The sequence below is a fragment of the Sander vitreus genome, chromosome 14 (genome assembly GCF_031162955.1).
Source record: "Sander vitreus isolate 19-12246 chromosome 14, sanVit1, whole genome shotgun sequence".
Classification (NCBI taxonomy): Eukaryota; Metazoa; Chordata; class Actinopteri; order Perciformes; family Percidae; genus Sander; species Sander vitreus.
The window spans coordinates 23,354,390-23,371,215 of NC_135868.1; the positions used below are offsets into that span (position 1 = coordinate 23,354,390).

Genomic DNA, 16,826 nt, shown 5'->3' on the forward strand with positions numbered 1-16,826 from the left:
TAGCCTTCTTAACGCACCACATTTAGTTAAAAAGAACATTTTAATGTAAAAAAAAATCCCCCCCCCAACATTTATGAATAAAGTCAGTTAACTGCATGGCTTAGCCTACACTAAAGTAGCCTGTACTACTATCCTTCCTATCACTAAAAACAGGGAGGTGCTAACAGGTGCAGGTCTGTGAAGGCAACGGGTGTTGATTTCAAAATAAAAGCATGAAATTCCTTTACAAGAAATAGCCTAACTGTTGGAGTGCACGTCAGAGGCATTTTGGGACATGAAGACGTATTTCAATAATGCATTTACAACTGGTTATTACTCAAACATAATTTTAAACTTTTAAATTATTTCCTACAATTTCCTTCATTCTCTTTGCACTTGTTCGCTCAGTAGGCCATTTTTTTTTCTGACTTTCGTATGCCTACAATTGCTTGAGGAAATGTAGTTACTGGGTTTATGAAACTCCACTCCAAAAAGCGATTCTGATAGTTTGACAATTACTGTTCTTGTTTATCAAGCTTAATACGCTTTTAGTGATACATTCTTAAATACGAAGATATTTTATTTTGAAAAAGATGAGCAGACGTGTCAGTCAGTCTGTCTGGCTGGTTGACAGGAGTGTAGTTTGGAGAGAAGAGGGGGCCACGCTGATCAAACTCAAGGAACGGGACTCACCGTCAATATAACCGAATGGTGGTGACCTAACAGAGATGGCCGGTTCAGGTAATACATAGTGATTTAAATGTGTAAACGACAGACATATGTTTGTTTCAAACTTTCGGAATGGTGTGGGTGTGGTAGCAGTGGTGTGACACACCAGCCTGGAGATGAACGGTGTATCTTGTTTAGAGAGCTTTAAAATTGCATTGTCAATCCAATAGTATTTTACCTGAATTCCTTCAAAAGTTAAAATGGTTTCCTACCAGATTCAACAACCCCTGTATCAAAGTCCCTGTACTGATATTTTAAATTGATTTAAATGTGAAATTAAAACTGCAAATTGTAGTTAAGTACTGCACTTCTAATCTATTTTGAAACCACATTCTTTGGAGCACACGGTTCAGGTATGTGAGGTGTGAATGTTAATGTGAAATGCAATGACACATCTGCTCTGAAAGTCTTTTGTATCAGTGAATGCAGGAATGTGAGTGAGAATTCCCCAAATATGCAGTTGTGAGGATGGGAGCAGTGAGCAGGTTTAAATGGGGATGTGTCCTATCTGTGTTGCATGAATTAACAAATATAGACGTGTAACTAAACTAACCAATCAAGGCACAAGTTTGGCTTCAGTTTTTTGTTTTTTGTTTCTCAGATGGCATTTGCTAGGTTTCTGTGTTAAGTCCAAGTTAGATTTCATGGACAAGCAGAGTGGCCTGAGTTGCTTTTCATTTGTTGAATATTAGAAGGCTACACAATTCTCCATACCAATCGGTTTCATGAATCCATAGCCTGCAGGAATTGTTGATTTAGCATAACGTATCCTCTTCACTCCAGCTTTGATTTTAGTTCAATCAATTCATGTCAAATGTAGTTTCATTCTTCTTTTTTTTTTTTTTTTTATTCTTTAGCGACTTCTTGGGGACAGTTCCAGTCTGAACCGCCTGTACTGTAGTTATGTGTTTAGCAGCTAATCATTAATACGAGGGACATCTCTGCTGTGGTTTTGAACCTGGCTCTTGTGTCTCTGATCAATACAACATGGGCAACACGGATCACGTAACAATCACCTGAAAGTAGGCATGGGCCGGTTACTGGTTTCAAGGTATACCGCGGTTTGAAAAAGTGACGCTTTCAAAACCACTGAAATGATCCGCCGTACCGCTCCTGCGGTATGAGCTGTTTTTTTTATGAGTTGTAGAAGTCCCTGTTCCCAATCCCGGTTTTCATACTGTTCTGATACCATTGGATTCCCCCTGCACCAAAGAGCACCTTGTTAGACTTTTTTTCAACCACCACCAAAAAGAAGCCCTCCTTGTTCTCTGTCTTCCTAAATAAAATACATTGTGTACCCAGACTAGGGATGCACCAAATGCAGATTTTTGGGGTTCGGCCGAATACCAAATCCACTGGTTAAGATTCTGTCGAGTCCACAGCAGTGCTTTTTTCATTTTATTTAATTAAACAACATTATGCCAGGAAGACAAGTGGGAAAAAACTATTTTGACAATTACCATAGGCCTATGTTGACCCTATCTCAAGATCCAAGCCCACTGTTTGTTCGGTGTAGGGCTAGCAAAGCTGGTAATGGCCGTCTGGTTAACACAAGTTTTTAGCTGTGATTGTCCTTCCTTTGCCGTACCTGAAGTTCGCTTCATTTTGACTGCTGTCTGTAGATTCCTTCATGCACAACTCGTATTCTTTCGGATGTTACATACGCAAATGTTTTAACAGCGGCGATGTTGTGTATTGTTTAGGGTCCTCGCCACCACGAGACAAATCGGCATTGCGAAATGAACATGTAGCTGGACTTGAATGGCCTTCTTTTGACTGAAAGTACTGCCAAACAACACTTTTTCTGCTCACGAGTTCCATTTTCACTTTCTCACAGCCTACTGCATTGAACGCTCCACCTACGTAAACACCTTCCAGTAATCAACGGCGGCGTCATTACGTCGACCAGCATAGCGCGCATAGTAGGAAAACATTTCTAAGGTTCGGCAGAAACCGAACCCCGTCAAAAAAATATTCTGCCGAATCCTGGATTCGGTGCATCCCTAACCCAGACATTGTAATAGCACGAAACCTTGATATTTTTGCTGAAGGTTATCCTACCGTCAGAATCTCATACCGGCCCATGCCTACCTGAAAGCACTGCAACTCTTTGTTTTTTTTTAATCATGGCTCTGTATATTCCACCTGCTTCTCTCCCTCCCTTCCCCTCCTCAGGAGTGTGTTGTGCCAGCCTGGAGGAGCCCAAGAGCCTGATGAAGATGGGTCTGTGCATGGTCCTCGTCGGCCATGTTAACTTCCTGTTGGGAGCGCTGGTGCACGGCGTGGTGCTCCGACACATCAACCTCAACAAGCAGGCGTGGGCCATGGAGTACGCCATCTCCAACGTGGTCGCTCTCACCTCCGGCCTCATAGTAAGATTCCTACTGATCATAGTCTATATCCACGACGTATCGTTTCCGGGATTTGTTGAGGTGCTGCCGGAAATTCCGCCGGATGTCTTTCATTTCGGCCGGATGTCCGTTACCTTCCTCTTTCTTTGTGTCGGCATTATAACCTCCGGTGGATTTCTGAGGACTATGGTTAACTGCTCCTTAGATCTCTGCAGGGTAAATCCAGACAGCTAGCTAGACTATCTGTCCAATGTGAGTTTCCTGTTGCACGACTAAAACTACTTTTGAACGTACACATGTACCAATTACGGCGTTGCACATTACGGCAGAAATCTTTTTGATTTATTTTTCAGCTTTTACTACGTGAGCCCTGTCTCTGTGCGTAACTTAGTTTTTCCTGCCTGTCTCTGACTACAGCCAATCACCAGCATTATTAGATCTTGGCAGAAGCATGCTGCATGCTTATTTGCTCACTGACTCTGATGAGATTTGCTCCTTAGGCATTGGAATTTGGTATTGAATGACAAGGCATCAAATTCGCTACCCAGCCCTGGGGATAAGGGAATATTCAACTGTTAAACAAACCATTACATATACATATCAGTGCTCCATCAGTGCTGGGGTTGCACCCTGCCGACCACAAGCTACAAATGCATCTACAAATGTAACTAGAATTGATCATAAAGTACTGCGGAAACTTTCTCAATACAAAAATCAGTATTGCAACAAAAGGGGTCATTTGGACGTGTGCCTCACTGGATCCTCCTAGTCATTAGGGCTACTTGTTGGCCACTTTCCTAAACAAAGAACCGTTCAAGAATCCTCTTTTCTTTTCTTTTTTGTTCATAGGAAAATCATTTCATTAAGAGACATGTAACTTCCCCTTTACAAATGCATAAAATGGTTGTTTGAATCAGTCACAGATTTATTTTATAATCTCAGATTGATCATCAACACAGATGAGATGAGATCAAATGAGATGAGATTAGATTAGATTAGATTCAACTTTATTGTCATTGCACATGTCACAAGTACAGAGCAACCAAATGGAGTTAGTGTCTAACCAGAAGTGCTTGAGCAGTGATTAAATAACATATTAACCCTTGTGTTGTCTTTCCGTTGCCCAGGCAACTTTTTGGTCATCTTTTTTCAACACTTTTGTCGCTTTTTCCGATGTTTTTGTCACTTTTTCTAACATTTTTGTCACTTTTTTCAACGTTCTGTTATCAATTTTTGTGAACTGATCAATTCTTTTACTTGTGTAGAGCGTTGCATGGAACCATCCACGTTACTTTTTTTTGACAATTTTGTTAAAGTGCTCATATTATGCTTTTTTGTTTTTTCCCCTTTCCTTTATTGTGTTCTATATCTTTTTGAGCATGTTATAGGTTTACAAAGTGAAAAAGCCCAAAGTCCACCCCCCCAAAGGGACTTACCATCTCCAACAGAAAACACTGTTCACAAACTGCTCCAAACAGCTCTGTTGTAGTCCAGTCTTTACTTCAGAGACAAACGTGCGCCACTTTGTAACACACGTTATAATGCTCGCCTAGCTGCTAGCGTGGCACGCCCTCATACTCTTCTGACTGGCTAGTAGTCCTTACCTGGCTACTGCGCGTGTGCGACTCCCAACAAAGATGGAACAGAAGTGAGATGCCTCACTCTGTAGCTAAAACAGAGAGCTCAACACACAGGGTGAAAGAGGAGCTGCAGCAATGTGCAGTACAACAAAAATATGGTGTTTTTTGAAAATTGAAACCATGTAAACCTATTCTGGTACAACCTCTAAATACAATTATGAACCTGAAAATGAGCATAATATGAGCACTTTAAAAGAAACCCAAATTTCTGATATAGAAACTTTTTTTAAAAAATGGGTCAAATTTGACCCAAGGACAACAGGAGGGTTAAATAACATACAGTATGAAAACAACTTTCAAAGCCGACAAAGGCACTTTTAAAGAAGCGATTTGAAATGCTTGCAGTGGCAGCACAGCTGTGGTGTTGAGATCTTTTGACTCGCCCTGTGTTGCTAGCTTGAGCGTGTCTGAGAAAGTGAAATTGTCTCCTATTTCATGTAGTGGTCATTTTTATAGTTGCAAATGGAGCAATATGAATATTCTTTAAATCTGTCTTGTTTCTGCAGGGAATTCTTGTTGGCATTCTGGCTATTGTCCTGTCTAAAAACAAGAAGAGTAGAGGCCTGGTTAGTATCGTTACTTTCATTTTCTCTCTTCTGCTCTGTCCATCGATTCTTCCTACGTTGCCATGATCAGTATTTTCAATTTTGACGCTTTTATATTTTGACGTTTTCTTAGCTTCTGTCTCTGTCTATCCTGCCAGGAGGATATTAAAAACCCTCTTTGAGCTCCTGCATGTTGCCTCAGGTGTCTGAATCTGGGCCTGCAGAACTGGAATAGTTTGTGTTTAGTTTTTTTTCTCTCCCTCCGGCCATGCAGCACAGCTTCTCCTTATGTTTACTTAATCAGCTGTCAGGCTGCTCCGACGGGACAGATGAGACAGCGATCTAACCAGAATGAGTAAGCCCAGGCCAAACCTGCCACGACAAACCACTCCCCGTTCCTTTTTGTCAGCGAGAGCAACCGTGAACTGGGCAAACCCTTGCTCCGTCTTGTTCTCCTATTCACTCATCCAGGCATCACATTGCATGAATAACAAGTAATCGTAACACTCCCTTTTTTCACGTTTACACAGTCCTTTATCACACGCGCTGGCTACTAGCTTCTAATCTCTCTCCTTTTAAGTATTTCTTGTTCTTCTTATCGAGTTTCGACCCAACGACTCCGTCATCTTCACAAAGTGCAGACTTTCTGTACCTGTCTCGCCTTATTAAAGGATAGGTTCACTGTTTGTTTTTTTACACACTGTGTCATGTGTTATTGCTCATAGCTGATAGCTTTAGTTTCTAATGCTGCAGCCTCTTCTTAAAAAGGAGGATTGACATTTTACTTGGAATTTAGAAATGAACTTACGTTAGGTTTCAGCTGTACTCCAGAATGAAAATCTGTGGAATTTAGCAGACTTATTTATCTTCTTGGGGTGGGGACAAGTGTTAACATTCTGAGTTGTATTTCATTTTTGTTTTTAATATGAAAATCAGCGAAAAATTCTGCAGAATTCTGCGTCCGCAGCTTCCGCGTGGCCCCGGAGATAACTGAATGGAAGTAAAAGTAGACTGAGCTTCATGTGTAAAATGGGTGGAATGCCCCTTTTTAAAGGACAATTCCGGCGCAAAACGAACCTAGGGGTTAATAACAGATGTGTACCCACTCGATCGCTCTCTGGGACATGTTTTCATGCTAATCGAATGTGTTTGTAGCTTGAAACAAGCTAGCACGGACCACTGGTTAGCTTACGCTAGTATTCGGGGCACAGGGAACGTAAAAATAAATTGCTATTTATACCACTAAAAAGGCTCAAAATAGCACCACACTTCAACGGTAGCATAATGAGGGTCCCTACATGTAAACCGAAGCATTGAGAACTTTGTAAGTGTACAGACAGTTTATTAAAAAGATAGATTATAAAGACAGCCGCGTTCTCGTATACAGGCGCCGTCTTGGGAGCTATTGTCTTTATAATCTATCTTTTTAATAAACTGTCTGTACACTTACAATGTTCTCAATGCTTCGGTTAACACTCATTATGCTACCGTTGAAGTGTGGTGATATTTTGAGCCTTTTTAGTGGTATAAATGGCAATTTGTTTTTACTTTCCCTGTGCCTCGAATACTAGCTTTCTAAGCTAATCAGTGGTCCGCGCTAGCTTGTTTCAAGCTACAAACACATCCAATTAACAACCCCTAGGTTCCTTTTGTGCCAGAATTGTCCTTTAAGCCTCCACTGGACTGTGTTAAAGCCCCATGAGAAGCTGCAATAGAACACAGAGTTCATCAAAACTAAAGCTATTGGGTTTGTTGTGTGACACATCATGACTCGACACATTTTAAAGTCTGGATTGAAAAGCAGCGAACTTAAGGGAAAATCAAAAACCATGTTCCAAATGCATATCTTAAACGTTTATACTACTTTATCAATCCTCAATCAATTGATCTTTTCTTTTGCCTACTTAAACATGAACATACAGTATCTCCATATTTCATGTTGTTAATGCCTGTTGTTTATATTAACCCTCTGAGGTCTAAGGGCATTTTTACATATCTTTTGAAATTCACCTTTTTAAGGGTATTTGTATATAACCTGATCCCCATGCGTTTTCATATCAAAATGTTCAGAACAAACCCGGCTTTCTATCAAGTGGGGTCCAAATTTGTCCCAGAGCAACAAGTAAAGAGATAATTTGGCCTTAAAGCTGAAAAGTTGACGTTTGCTTTTTGAAATTTCTCAAATCTCTCAAATTGTTCAAATCTCTAACATTTTCTATCTATCTATTCTATCTAACATTTTGTTAGTTTTTGGTGCTTGAGATGAATTTACAAAAGTCTTGGGTTCACAAAAGAAGTGTAATATATGAATACATAATAGTAAATAAATGTCTAAAATGAAATTTTTTTTGTATCGCTTTTTGAATACAAGTGTTGTCCAACATTGCGTGGACTCTCAGGTGCGTCTTTTGTCCTCCGAGGGTTAATATTGTTTATTCTCTGCGGTCCTTTCATCTATTTACTGTCGCCCCAGTTTTCCCAACTGCATAAAAAAGCTTGATCTCATGAGCCATCCGCTTTTTGGATCCCTGATTGTCTCTTCTCCGTCTGTTCCTCCCGCAGACCTGGTCCCTCTTCTCCGTCAGCCTGGCTGCAGCTCTCATGGCGGCGGCCTCCGCCGTCGGACTCTCCGTGTCCGTGGTGTGGGCCGCCGTTCATGGCGAGCGGAGCCTCCTGACTCACTGCCACTTCCCCGACTCCGCCGGCTACTCCAGCATTACCGACGAGTGTCCTTTTGACCCCACACGCATCTATGTGAGTGTACTGGTGTGTGCGTCAGCCGGACGCTGAGATCAAGCCAGGAACTGTGACCTTTTACGAGCTCTTTGAAGAGTTGTTGTTGTCACCGCGCCACAAACGCACAACACAGCCACAAGGCTACACAATAGGGTGGCCCGTGCCCCCTGTGTGTGTGTGTGCAGTGGTGGAATGTAACTAAGTAGATTTACTCAAGTACTGTAAAGGGCTGCACGATATGAGGTAAATCTGCGACACGCAACAATGTTGTTTAATATCGCCATAACGATATTACTTGCTATAAATGAACAGATATTAAAGTGTACTCAAATGCAACTTTTTTGACTTATAATTACTTACTTACTAATATAAAAGGCACCACTAAAAAAAGAATGACAGTTACATTTCAAAGTGCAGTTTTCTATTGATATTTTCTTTCATCTATTACAATAATGTCTATATGTCGCAGCCTTTCGCGATGTGTTTGTTGCGCCAGTTGATAACGCGTTGACGATAAAAAAACAAGTATTGTGCAGCCCTAGTACTGTACTTAAGTCCAAATGTTGAGGTACTTGTACATTACTTGAGTCTTTAATTTTCAAGCCACTTTCTACTTCTACTCCGCTACATTTCAGAGAGAAATATTGTACTTTTTACTCCGCTACATTCATCTGACAGCTTCAGTTACTTTACAAATTAAGATTTTTGCACACAAAGTGTAGTTTATAAAAGACGATGTTTAATCATAAATGAAACTACCCAACACTATAACGGCCCACAAGTCCAGCTGAAATGATCAGACCATTTAGCATTTGGTTGATTGACACAACTGTTGTACTTTTTAGAGTCAGACCGATATTATCGGCGGGCCGATATTAGGCATTTTCCAAACTATCGGTATCGGCATTCACAATGGCCGATAAATGAATATTTAAAAAATAAAATAAAAATGGACGAAACCCCCTTCAACCATGTTATGAGTGTTGCGTTGCATAGATTGTCCACCAGAGGGCGCTCTACAACGTCGCTGTTGGCAAATAACTAATGTTAGGGAAATCTGTTTATGTTTTGTTACGCGTTTCTGGATATAGTCTTTTAAAATACATATCGGGCTCTAGTTCTTTTTGCTTTTAAGTAGAGCTGGGCGATATGGAGAAAATCGAATATGACTTTATTTTTGACCAAATACATTGATGTCGATATTACGGCGATACTGTAGGGTTGACTGTTGGTGCTTTCACAAAATATGTACACAATGAGAACGACAACGGCTGGTAACCCTGGTAAGTTCAGAAAACTACATCACTTTACTGTAACTCAGCCTTTAAAACCAGGAAAAGACCAAACATGTCATATCAACATATTACCATATCCAATACTTAAGACGATATGTAGCCTCATATATCGGTGTCGGTATAATATTGATATACTGCCCAGCCCCTCCTTCTTTTTTTAAGAATTATTTTTGTTGTTGGCATTTTAGGCCTTTATTTGTGACAGGACAGCTTAGAAATGAAGGGGGGGAGAGAATGACATGCAGCAAAGGGCCGCAGGTCGGAACCGAACCAGCGGCCGCTGCGTCGAGGACTGAGCCTCTGTATATGGGCGTGTGCTCTACTAGGTGAGCTTCCCAGGCGCCTTGCCCAGCCCTACTTTTCTGTAAATGTTCCAGATGATACTTTCAAAAAGTTTCTATATCAGAAATTTGGGTTTTCTTTCAACCAAATTGTCAAGAAAAATAACGTGGATGGTTCTGTACAACGCTCCTCACAGGTAAAATAAATGATCAGTTCACTACTTTCATTGAATTTACATTACATTACATTATATCCAAAGCGACTTACAATTAAGTCCGTTCAACCTTGAACGAACTTAACGGGTGCAAACTCCAGACAACAAGTAGTAAGTGCAAGTACATTAGCTTTAAATAGGTAATGCTACAAAGAGCCATATGAAAGTGCAGTATCAAGATATATATATATATATATATATATATATATATATATATATATATATATATATATATATATATATATATATAATTATTATTTTTATTTTTTATTTATTTTTTCTTCCCTTCATTATCCGAGGTGTAGTCGGAAGAGATGTGTTTTTAGCCTTCGGCGGAAGACGCACAGGTTTTCGGCAATCCTGATGTCAATAGGGAGCTCATTCCACCATTTAGGAGCCAGGACAGCATTTGGGTGTTTTATTCAATTATATAGCATCTAAAAATGAACTGATACAAGAACGTTGAAAAAATTGACCAAAATTTGGACCGAAAAAGCTTTAAAAATGTGGGGAGAAAACAAAAAAAGCGCAGGAAAAAAAATATCAACAAAAACATCGAAAAAAGTGACAAAAATGTCTGGAAAGCTTCCAAAACATTGAGAAAAGTGACAAATAAAATAAAAAGTTGCACGGTCGACGGGAGAGAACACGAGGGTTAAGACGAAGGACGGGATCTGGATACTTATTCCGCCACTGTGTGTGCGTATGCATAGGGTGTGGGAGAAGCAGCGAGTGTGAGGCTGGGTGTCTGTCTTTGCTGTCACTCCGCCGGTCACACTGTGCAGCCGGGTGGGCTGCTGGCAGGAATGCTGAGCTGACGGTGTCGGCCCACTCCAGGCTGTGTCCTGTTCCAGTGTGCTGCAGATGGACTGTCAGGCCGGCTCAGCCTCACCGCTGCAGCACACAGCAACACTTTGGCATTTTAGCACATCTAGTAGTCTACAATTTGTACGCTGGGTGACCTTTGTGGATTTCTAAGCTGGACTTGTACTCTATGTAAGAAGTTAATGCCAGTCCCGCTGTAAATACATACATTCGGCGCAGCTTTTGAGTTCTAGCTCAGTCTCGGATTTGAGCCGTTAGTAGCACAAACGCAGCATTTGACAGCTGTTGTGTTGTCATTCTTTCATTGACTTTGTGACACAGGCTACATTTACATTGCTACGTTTTGGTTTTTAAAGAGTAACTACTGTTTTTTTTTTCAACCTGGACCCTATTTTCCTATGTTTTTGTGTGTAAGTGACTGATGGGAACAACAATCTTTGAAATTGGTCCAGTCTTAAGGCCCTGACACACCAACCCGATAATCGGCCGTCAGACAGTCTGGCGAGGTCGGTGACTCGAGTCTGCTCGGTGTTTTCCGTGCCGTCGGCCTTCATTTTGGCCGACCTGACTTGCTGGGTCGGAGTGCGGGCAGTCGGACTCAATGACCAATCTGATTGGTGGAGTGCTAACCCGGAAGTGGCGAGCGGGATGAGTGACGAACGCCGACGAAAATCTTTTAAACTGACCTTTGTCGATCTGAAATGAAGACAGATTCAGCAACTGCGTGGCCTATTTCTCGCTTAAAATATTTTCAGAAACACGTTTCAGTGAACTATTTTCGTAAAATACGAGATCGTATTTCGAACAAGCTGCCATTACTATCAGCTGGAGAAGCCAGACCTGCGTGAAGTGTTCGTCATTTCCGGTTTTCATTTTTTTGGGCGACAATACAGATTTAGCGCCGCCTGCTGTTATGGAGACATATTACGTCTCGCGCACGCGCAGCACGTAGGCTCAAGTCTGCGTTGCTTCGGTGTCTATTCTGCCGACGGTCGGCCGCCGGGTTGGTGTGTCAGAGCCTTTTAAGCGTAAATGCTGTAACCGGCAGCCACAGACCTGGCTGCCATGTAACGCTACGGGGCAAATGTGCATCTCTTATTTTGTCTTGTGTTCAGAATTTTTTTTTTTTTAAGTTAAAGAATTGCAACATCTTCCCAAAAAACAATGAAGATTAAATTAATTCATGCTCAATCTGGTCCGTTTTCCCGAAACGCGGGATTATTTGTCTCATTTTGGTCTTGCTCACTTTTTGGTTGTACCTCCAAATAAAGTTTAAAAAAGTAATAATAAACCAGATTTATCCTTTAGAAACTCAGTTCCAACTCCGAGTCGGTACAGAAGTAACTGTTGTGTTCTGCTGAGACTGCAGAATGGGCCGTTCACTCCGAGTTGCCTATTAGCAAAGGACCTCCAATATGGCTGCCGTAGGGCCCATTACATCACCTGAAAGTGTGTGTCGTGCTTCTCGTTCTGACATTCATAGCTGCTTAGAGGCACTAATGATGGCTGTGCAAGGTTTATTGTTTTGTGCTTCCTGCATATTTCATGATGAATATCCAAAGAAAGCTCCAAACTTCGAACCAAAAAAACCTTTCATTCTCTTTGTAGTCAGCCTGCCTAAAAAAAGAAGAAGAAAAAAACTTGCTGCCTCGTTTTCTTTGAATTCCCTCTGTACACTTTTACTTTGATAACATTCTGCTCCGCATATTTTATTCACAATGCTGACTCTCCCGTGCAAACTGAAACTCCCAGACTCTGCTTCTGTCCACAGCCATCTTGTATGTATCGCATCATTTCCCACACCGTGTCCCTGCTGCTCATTCCTCAAATTGCGTTCCTTATGGTCCAGCTGGTGATTTCCGCTAACTCCTCTCCTCCATCACTCCCCAGAGTACCACTCTGATCCTTTGGGTGCCTCTGATCGTGACTTGTGTTACCCAGACGGTGTTTTCATCCCGGTGCTCGGCTGTCTGCATTTCATTCCTGGGTCTGCCTTGCTGCCCTACCAGGAAGAGAAGCAGGAGGGACTATGGCAGAGCGGTGAGATTTCCACTCAAACACACATTGTGCTGCTTTAACCATCATGTTGTTCTTGGGTCAAATGTTACCCGTTTTCAACGTTTTTTTTACATCAGAAATATAGGTTTCTTTCAACCAAATTGCCCAAAAATATCAATGATGCATGGATGTACGTTGTATGTTACCCATACAGCATTCTTCGCAAATACAATTAATGATGACTTTCATTGAATTTTGGGTCTTTTATTCTATTTTATAGCCATTTAAACCATAAAACCATTTTTAAATGGTTTTAAAACCGCATTCTGATTGAACTGAACTTTGACATGAACCCGTCTGTGATTCAGTCAACATCATCCTATCTTAACTATTAGTCAAAATAAATCATAATGTCTGCTTTTTTTTTTATTCAAAAATTAGGTAATGTCATTTAAATGAGGTTTATTGACCATGAATTTAAAAAATGAAGCGTTGATAAAAGGGCCAACAAGTTTATGGTCGACGGGAAGACAACACAAGGGTTAAAAAAAGAATCCATTTAGATGGTGCATGAGCTGCTTTCACTTAGGGCTGCGCAATTATTTGAATTGTAATTGCGATTACGATTTCAGCTCCTAACGATCACAAAAACAATGTCATCGCACGTTACGTTTTTGCAAGTAAACTCCTATTTTGTCTCAGTATCAACGGGAAATATCACAGTTCAAGGTGTTTTCACTGTTGGATTTGTTGAACTGTTTCCCTGTTTTTGAAGCTCAGTAAATGCGATGTCTTTCCAAAAGTCAATGAGTAATCGTGTTACATAATCGTAATTTCATGATTTCATGATTTTTGAATTTCATGATTTTTTTTTCTTCTCCATAATCCAGCAGTCCCTATTTTTCAATCGAGCATTATTTGAAATTGGATTTGAAAAAGAAATAATTTCTCTGTTTGTATAGATCAGTGTGGTGAGGCCGATGGAGGAAGTCGCTCCCTCTCGCTACAATGACCCTCCAAGAAGCTACACTGAATCTCCAACGTGTTACAATGACCCTCCATCCAGCTACAATGACCCTCCAAGAAGCTACACTCAATCTCCAACCCGCTACGCTGAACCTCCAAGAAGCTACCGCCAACCTCCAAGACGGAACACTGAACCTCCAAGACAGCATCACAGACCTCCTCCCCCTCCACAGCGTCTTCCCCATCAACATCGGAGCCTTCCTCCCTCGGAGAGGGGGCCTCTTCACCAGCCGCACAGAGAAAGGTCAGACGAAGAAAGGCTAAAAACAAGGGTTGGCAGCCAGCAAAGGCCACCGCAGCAGCACCAACTGCTGGAGAGGGGTACCCATGAAAGGTCCAGCTTCTGGATTTAGACATATTTGACATGCAAGAGCTTCTTGAAGACCAAAATGCTGTGAGGGTATATGCTGTATAGCTAGCTCCAATGCTTGGATTCAAATATCGTACTCCACAACCCTATTGTCCTGTCAGTACTTCATAACTATGAACTTAGAGCTGGAGATGTTTCATTACGCAGTGCCGATGCATTCATTTTCTAAGGCCCAGGCTGTTTGCACAATGTGCAGGATCCCGGTTATGTGTCTGTTCTTGTACATCTGTACATATGAGGGTCAAAAAATAATATTCACGTCAGGATAGACAGCCTGAACAAGGATTCATTCAGAGTTAAAAGAATAGTTGGACATTTTGGGAAATGTACTTTGACGCTTTCTCGTCGAGAGTCAGATTGGAAGATTGATAGGACTATGTCTGTGCGGTTAGGACATGCTTAGCTTAGCTTAGCATAAAGACTGAAAGCAGGGGGGAAAACCACTAGCTTGGCTCCGCCCAAAGTTAAAGAAACACCTAGCAACAACTCTAAAGCTCACTACTCAACATGCTATATCTTGTTTATTTAATCTATAAAAGAAGTGTCAAAGTGTAAAAACAAATGTCAATTCATGGCCGGGAGCAAATCGTTTTTTACACTTCAGTTGATGTATGAAGTCAGGTGGTTGCTTAGCTTAGCATAGCATATCATGAAACTGGAACCAGGTAGAGAAACGGCTAGCCTGGCTCTGTCCAACGTTACAAAAAAATATTCCTACTTGCACCACTAAAGCTCACTAATTAATATTTTCACGTTTGATTAATTTGTACACAAGCAGAAATGTAAAACTAGTTTTTTAAAACAAGGCCAGGCTAGCTGCTTTCCCTTGCTTTGTCTTTATGCTAAGCTAAGCTAATCAGGTCTCTTCACATTTGGCGCACAGACATGCAAGTTGTATATCGATCTTCTCGTCTAACTCTCAATAAGAAAGCAAAAATGTGTATTTCCTAATATAATAAGTATATAATAATCCATATAATGGAGACAGGTACAGTAGAGAGAGGAAAAAAAAAGATTATCACAAGTGAAGAAATGAAGTGTGCAGAGTGTGTTGGTGTGGGTGTGCCTCCGAGCTTTAATCCGTTTTCGTTGCCTGTGTGAGTAATTGAGAATTGAGAAAGTGTGTGCATGTTTTTTTTTCTGCTGTTAGGTATTTATTTTGACAAGTTAAGTCGACAAGTAAATAAAACTTTTTATTCAAAATGATGCATCTATCTTGCGTGTTTTATAGCTGAATTCTGAAACCGAAAAGACATTCCAGTTTAACATGTGGTTAATGGCAGCAGCTATAATGACCTGACAAGAGTGACTGGTTACACTCCCTGACAGGCTGGTGCAAACACATTCACCCACTTCTTGTTGTTGTTAATAATAATAATAATAATAATAATAATAAGGACCTACGGTGTACCTTGACAGGCTGCCACACTCCAATGCATGACAGCAATGTCCAGCTGTCAGACCAGCAGTGGTGGCATGTAACTAAGTACATTTACTCAAGCACTGTACTAAGTACAAATGTTGAGGTACTTGTACTTTACTTGAGTCTTTTCATGCCACTTTCTACTTCTACTCCGCTACATTTCAGAGAGCAATATTGTACTTTTTTTACTCCGATACATTAATCTGACAGCTTTGGTTACTAGTTACTTTATAATTAAGATTTTTGCACACAAAACACATGTAGTTTATAAAATACAATGTTTTAATATAAATTAAACTACCCAACAATATAACGGCTTACAAGTCCAGCTAAAATGATCAAATGATTAAACACTTAGTTGATTGACAGAACAGTTTGGATCGTTTCCAGTTTCTAAAATGTGAGGATCTTTCTGTATTGAGTACTTTAAGTAGATTTCCTTGATGATACTTGCATACTTTTACTTAAGTAACATTTTCAATGCAGGACTTTTACTCGTAACAGAGTATTTTCACAGTGTAGTATTAGTACTTTTACTTAGAGGTCCAATGTGTAGGAATTTCTCCCATCTAGCATTGAGATCATATATTGCAATCAACTATCTTGCACTACGCAGTTCAAAGTACGTATTACAGCTACGGTAGCCTTCACGCTTCAAAAAGCTGGTCGCTTGCTCTTTTCAATATCCGTTTTCTTTTTCTGGGCGAAGAAGAAGACTTGTGGTTTTGCAGATTTTGAATACGTGTGGTCCTCCATGTTTTCCTCTTCAAACTTGCCGCCAGGGCCAGGAAGTGACGATATCCATTAGCAGCATTAGCAGCACCTGTGAGTTTATCATGTGACAGCGAAAACGTGATAGGCGGCGCAGTATGTCCTGTATGTCCCTTACCGGCTAACGTATTTCAAGATGGCGCATGAATATGGAGCGTATACCCCAGTTCATGTGAATGCGAATGTAAAATTTCAAGCCAAAAGGAATACTTGGAATTGATGGTGGTGGTAAATATTCATGAAAAAGGACTGTGAACGGCCAACACAGATTTAGATAATGAACAACTAAACACACTGGACCTTTAGAGGAAAGGATGAAAATACTTCTTCCACCACTGCAGACCAGACGTTAGCCTTGTCCTCGGTGACATGCTCTGCTCCCTTAATGCAATCCTTACATATATCCCAAACGAACCAGAGAAAAAATGAGGCAACAGTCCACACGTGCAGCTTTGAAACACATAGGTATATTTTTGAATTTTCAGGTCCAACGGAACAAACGTGACATCCTCACGTGTGAGGTTTTCATGCAACAGAAAAAAATAGGAAGGAAGAAAAGGGATGTTAGGAAGGAAGGAATGAAGGAAGGAAGAAAGAAAGCAAGCAGGGGTATTTATCCAACACAAGGTACCAGTTCATCAG

At 40.8% G+C, this 16,826-nt stretch overlaps 1 protein-coding gene across 5 annotated transcripts; it reads left to right on the top strand.

The window, feature by feature from the left end:
• The first annotated feature begins 592 nt into the window (after positions 1 to 592).
• Positions 593 to 15,196, top strand: tmem54b (transmembrane protein 54b). Of its 5 annotated transcripts, none has more exons than XM_078268156.1 (6): positions 593 to 720; positions 2,884 to 3,080; positions 5,206 to 5,265; positions 7,807 to 7,998; positions 12,487 to 12,636; positions 13,557 to 15,196. In XM_078268156.1, the coding sequence occupies exons 1-6, from the start codon at positions 708 to 710 to the stop codon at positions 13,971 to 13,973; spliced, it is 1,029 nt and encodes a 342-aa protein (XP_078124282.1). In that variant the 5' UTR covers positions 593 to 707; the 3' UTR covers positions 13,974 to 15,196. The 5 variants fall into 5 exon arrangements, with proteins under 5 accessions (XP_078124282.1, XP_078124283.1, XP_078124286.1 ...); XM_078268157.1 differs by having other exon boundaries at positions 12,538 to 12,636; XM_078268160.1 differs by having other exon boundaries at positions 13,562 to 13,702.
• The last annotated feature ends 1,630 nt before the right edge of the window (positions 15,197 to 16,826 follow it).

Excerpts from the sequence above, each read along its gene's own strand:
- tmem54b (XM_078268156.1), top strand. Across the intron at positions 5,266-7,806 it reads ACAAGAAGAGTAGAGGCCTG|ACCTGGTCCCTCTTCTCCGT; the intron begins GTTAGTATCGTT and ends TTCCTCCCGCAG. Across the intron at positions 12,637-13,556 it reads GGAGGGACTATGGCAGAGCG|ATCAGTGTGGTGAGGCCGAT; the intron begins GTGAGATTTCCA and ends CTGTTTGTATAG.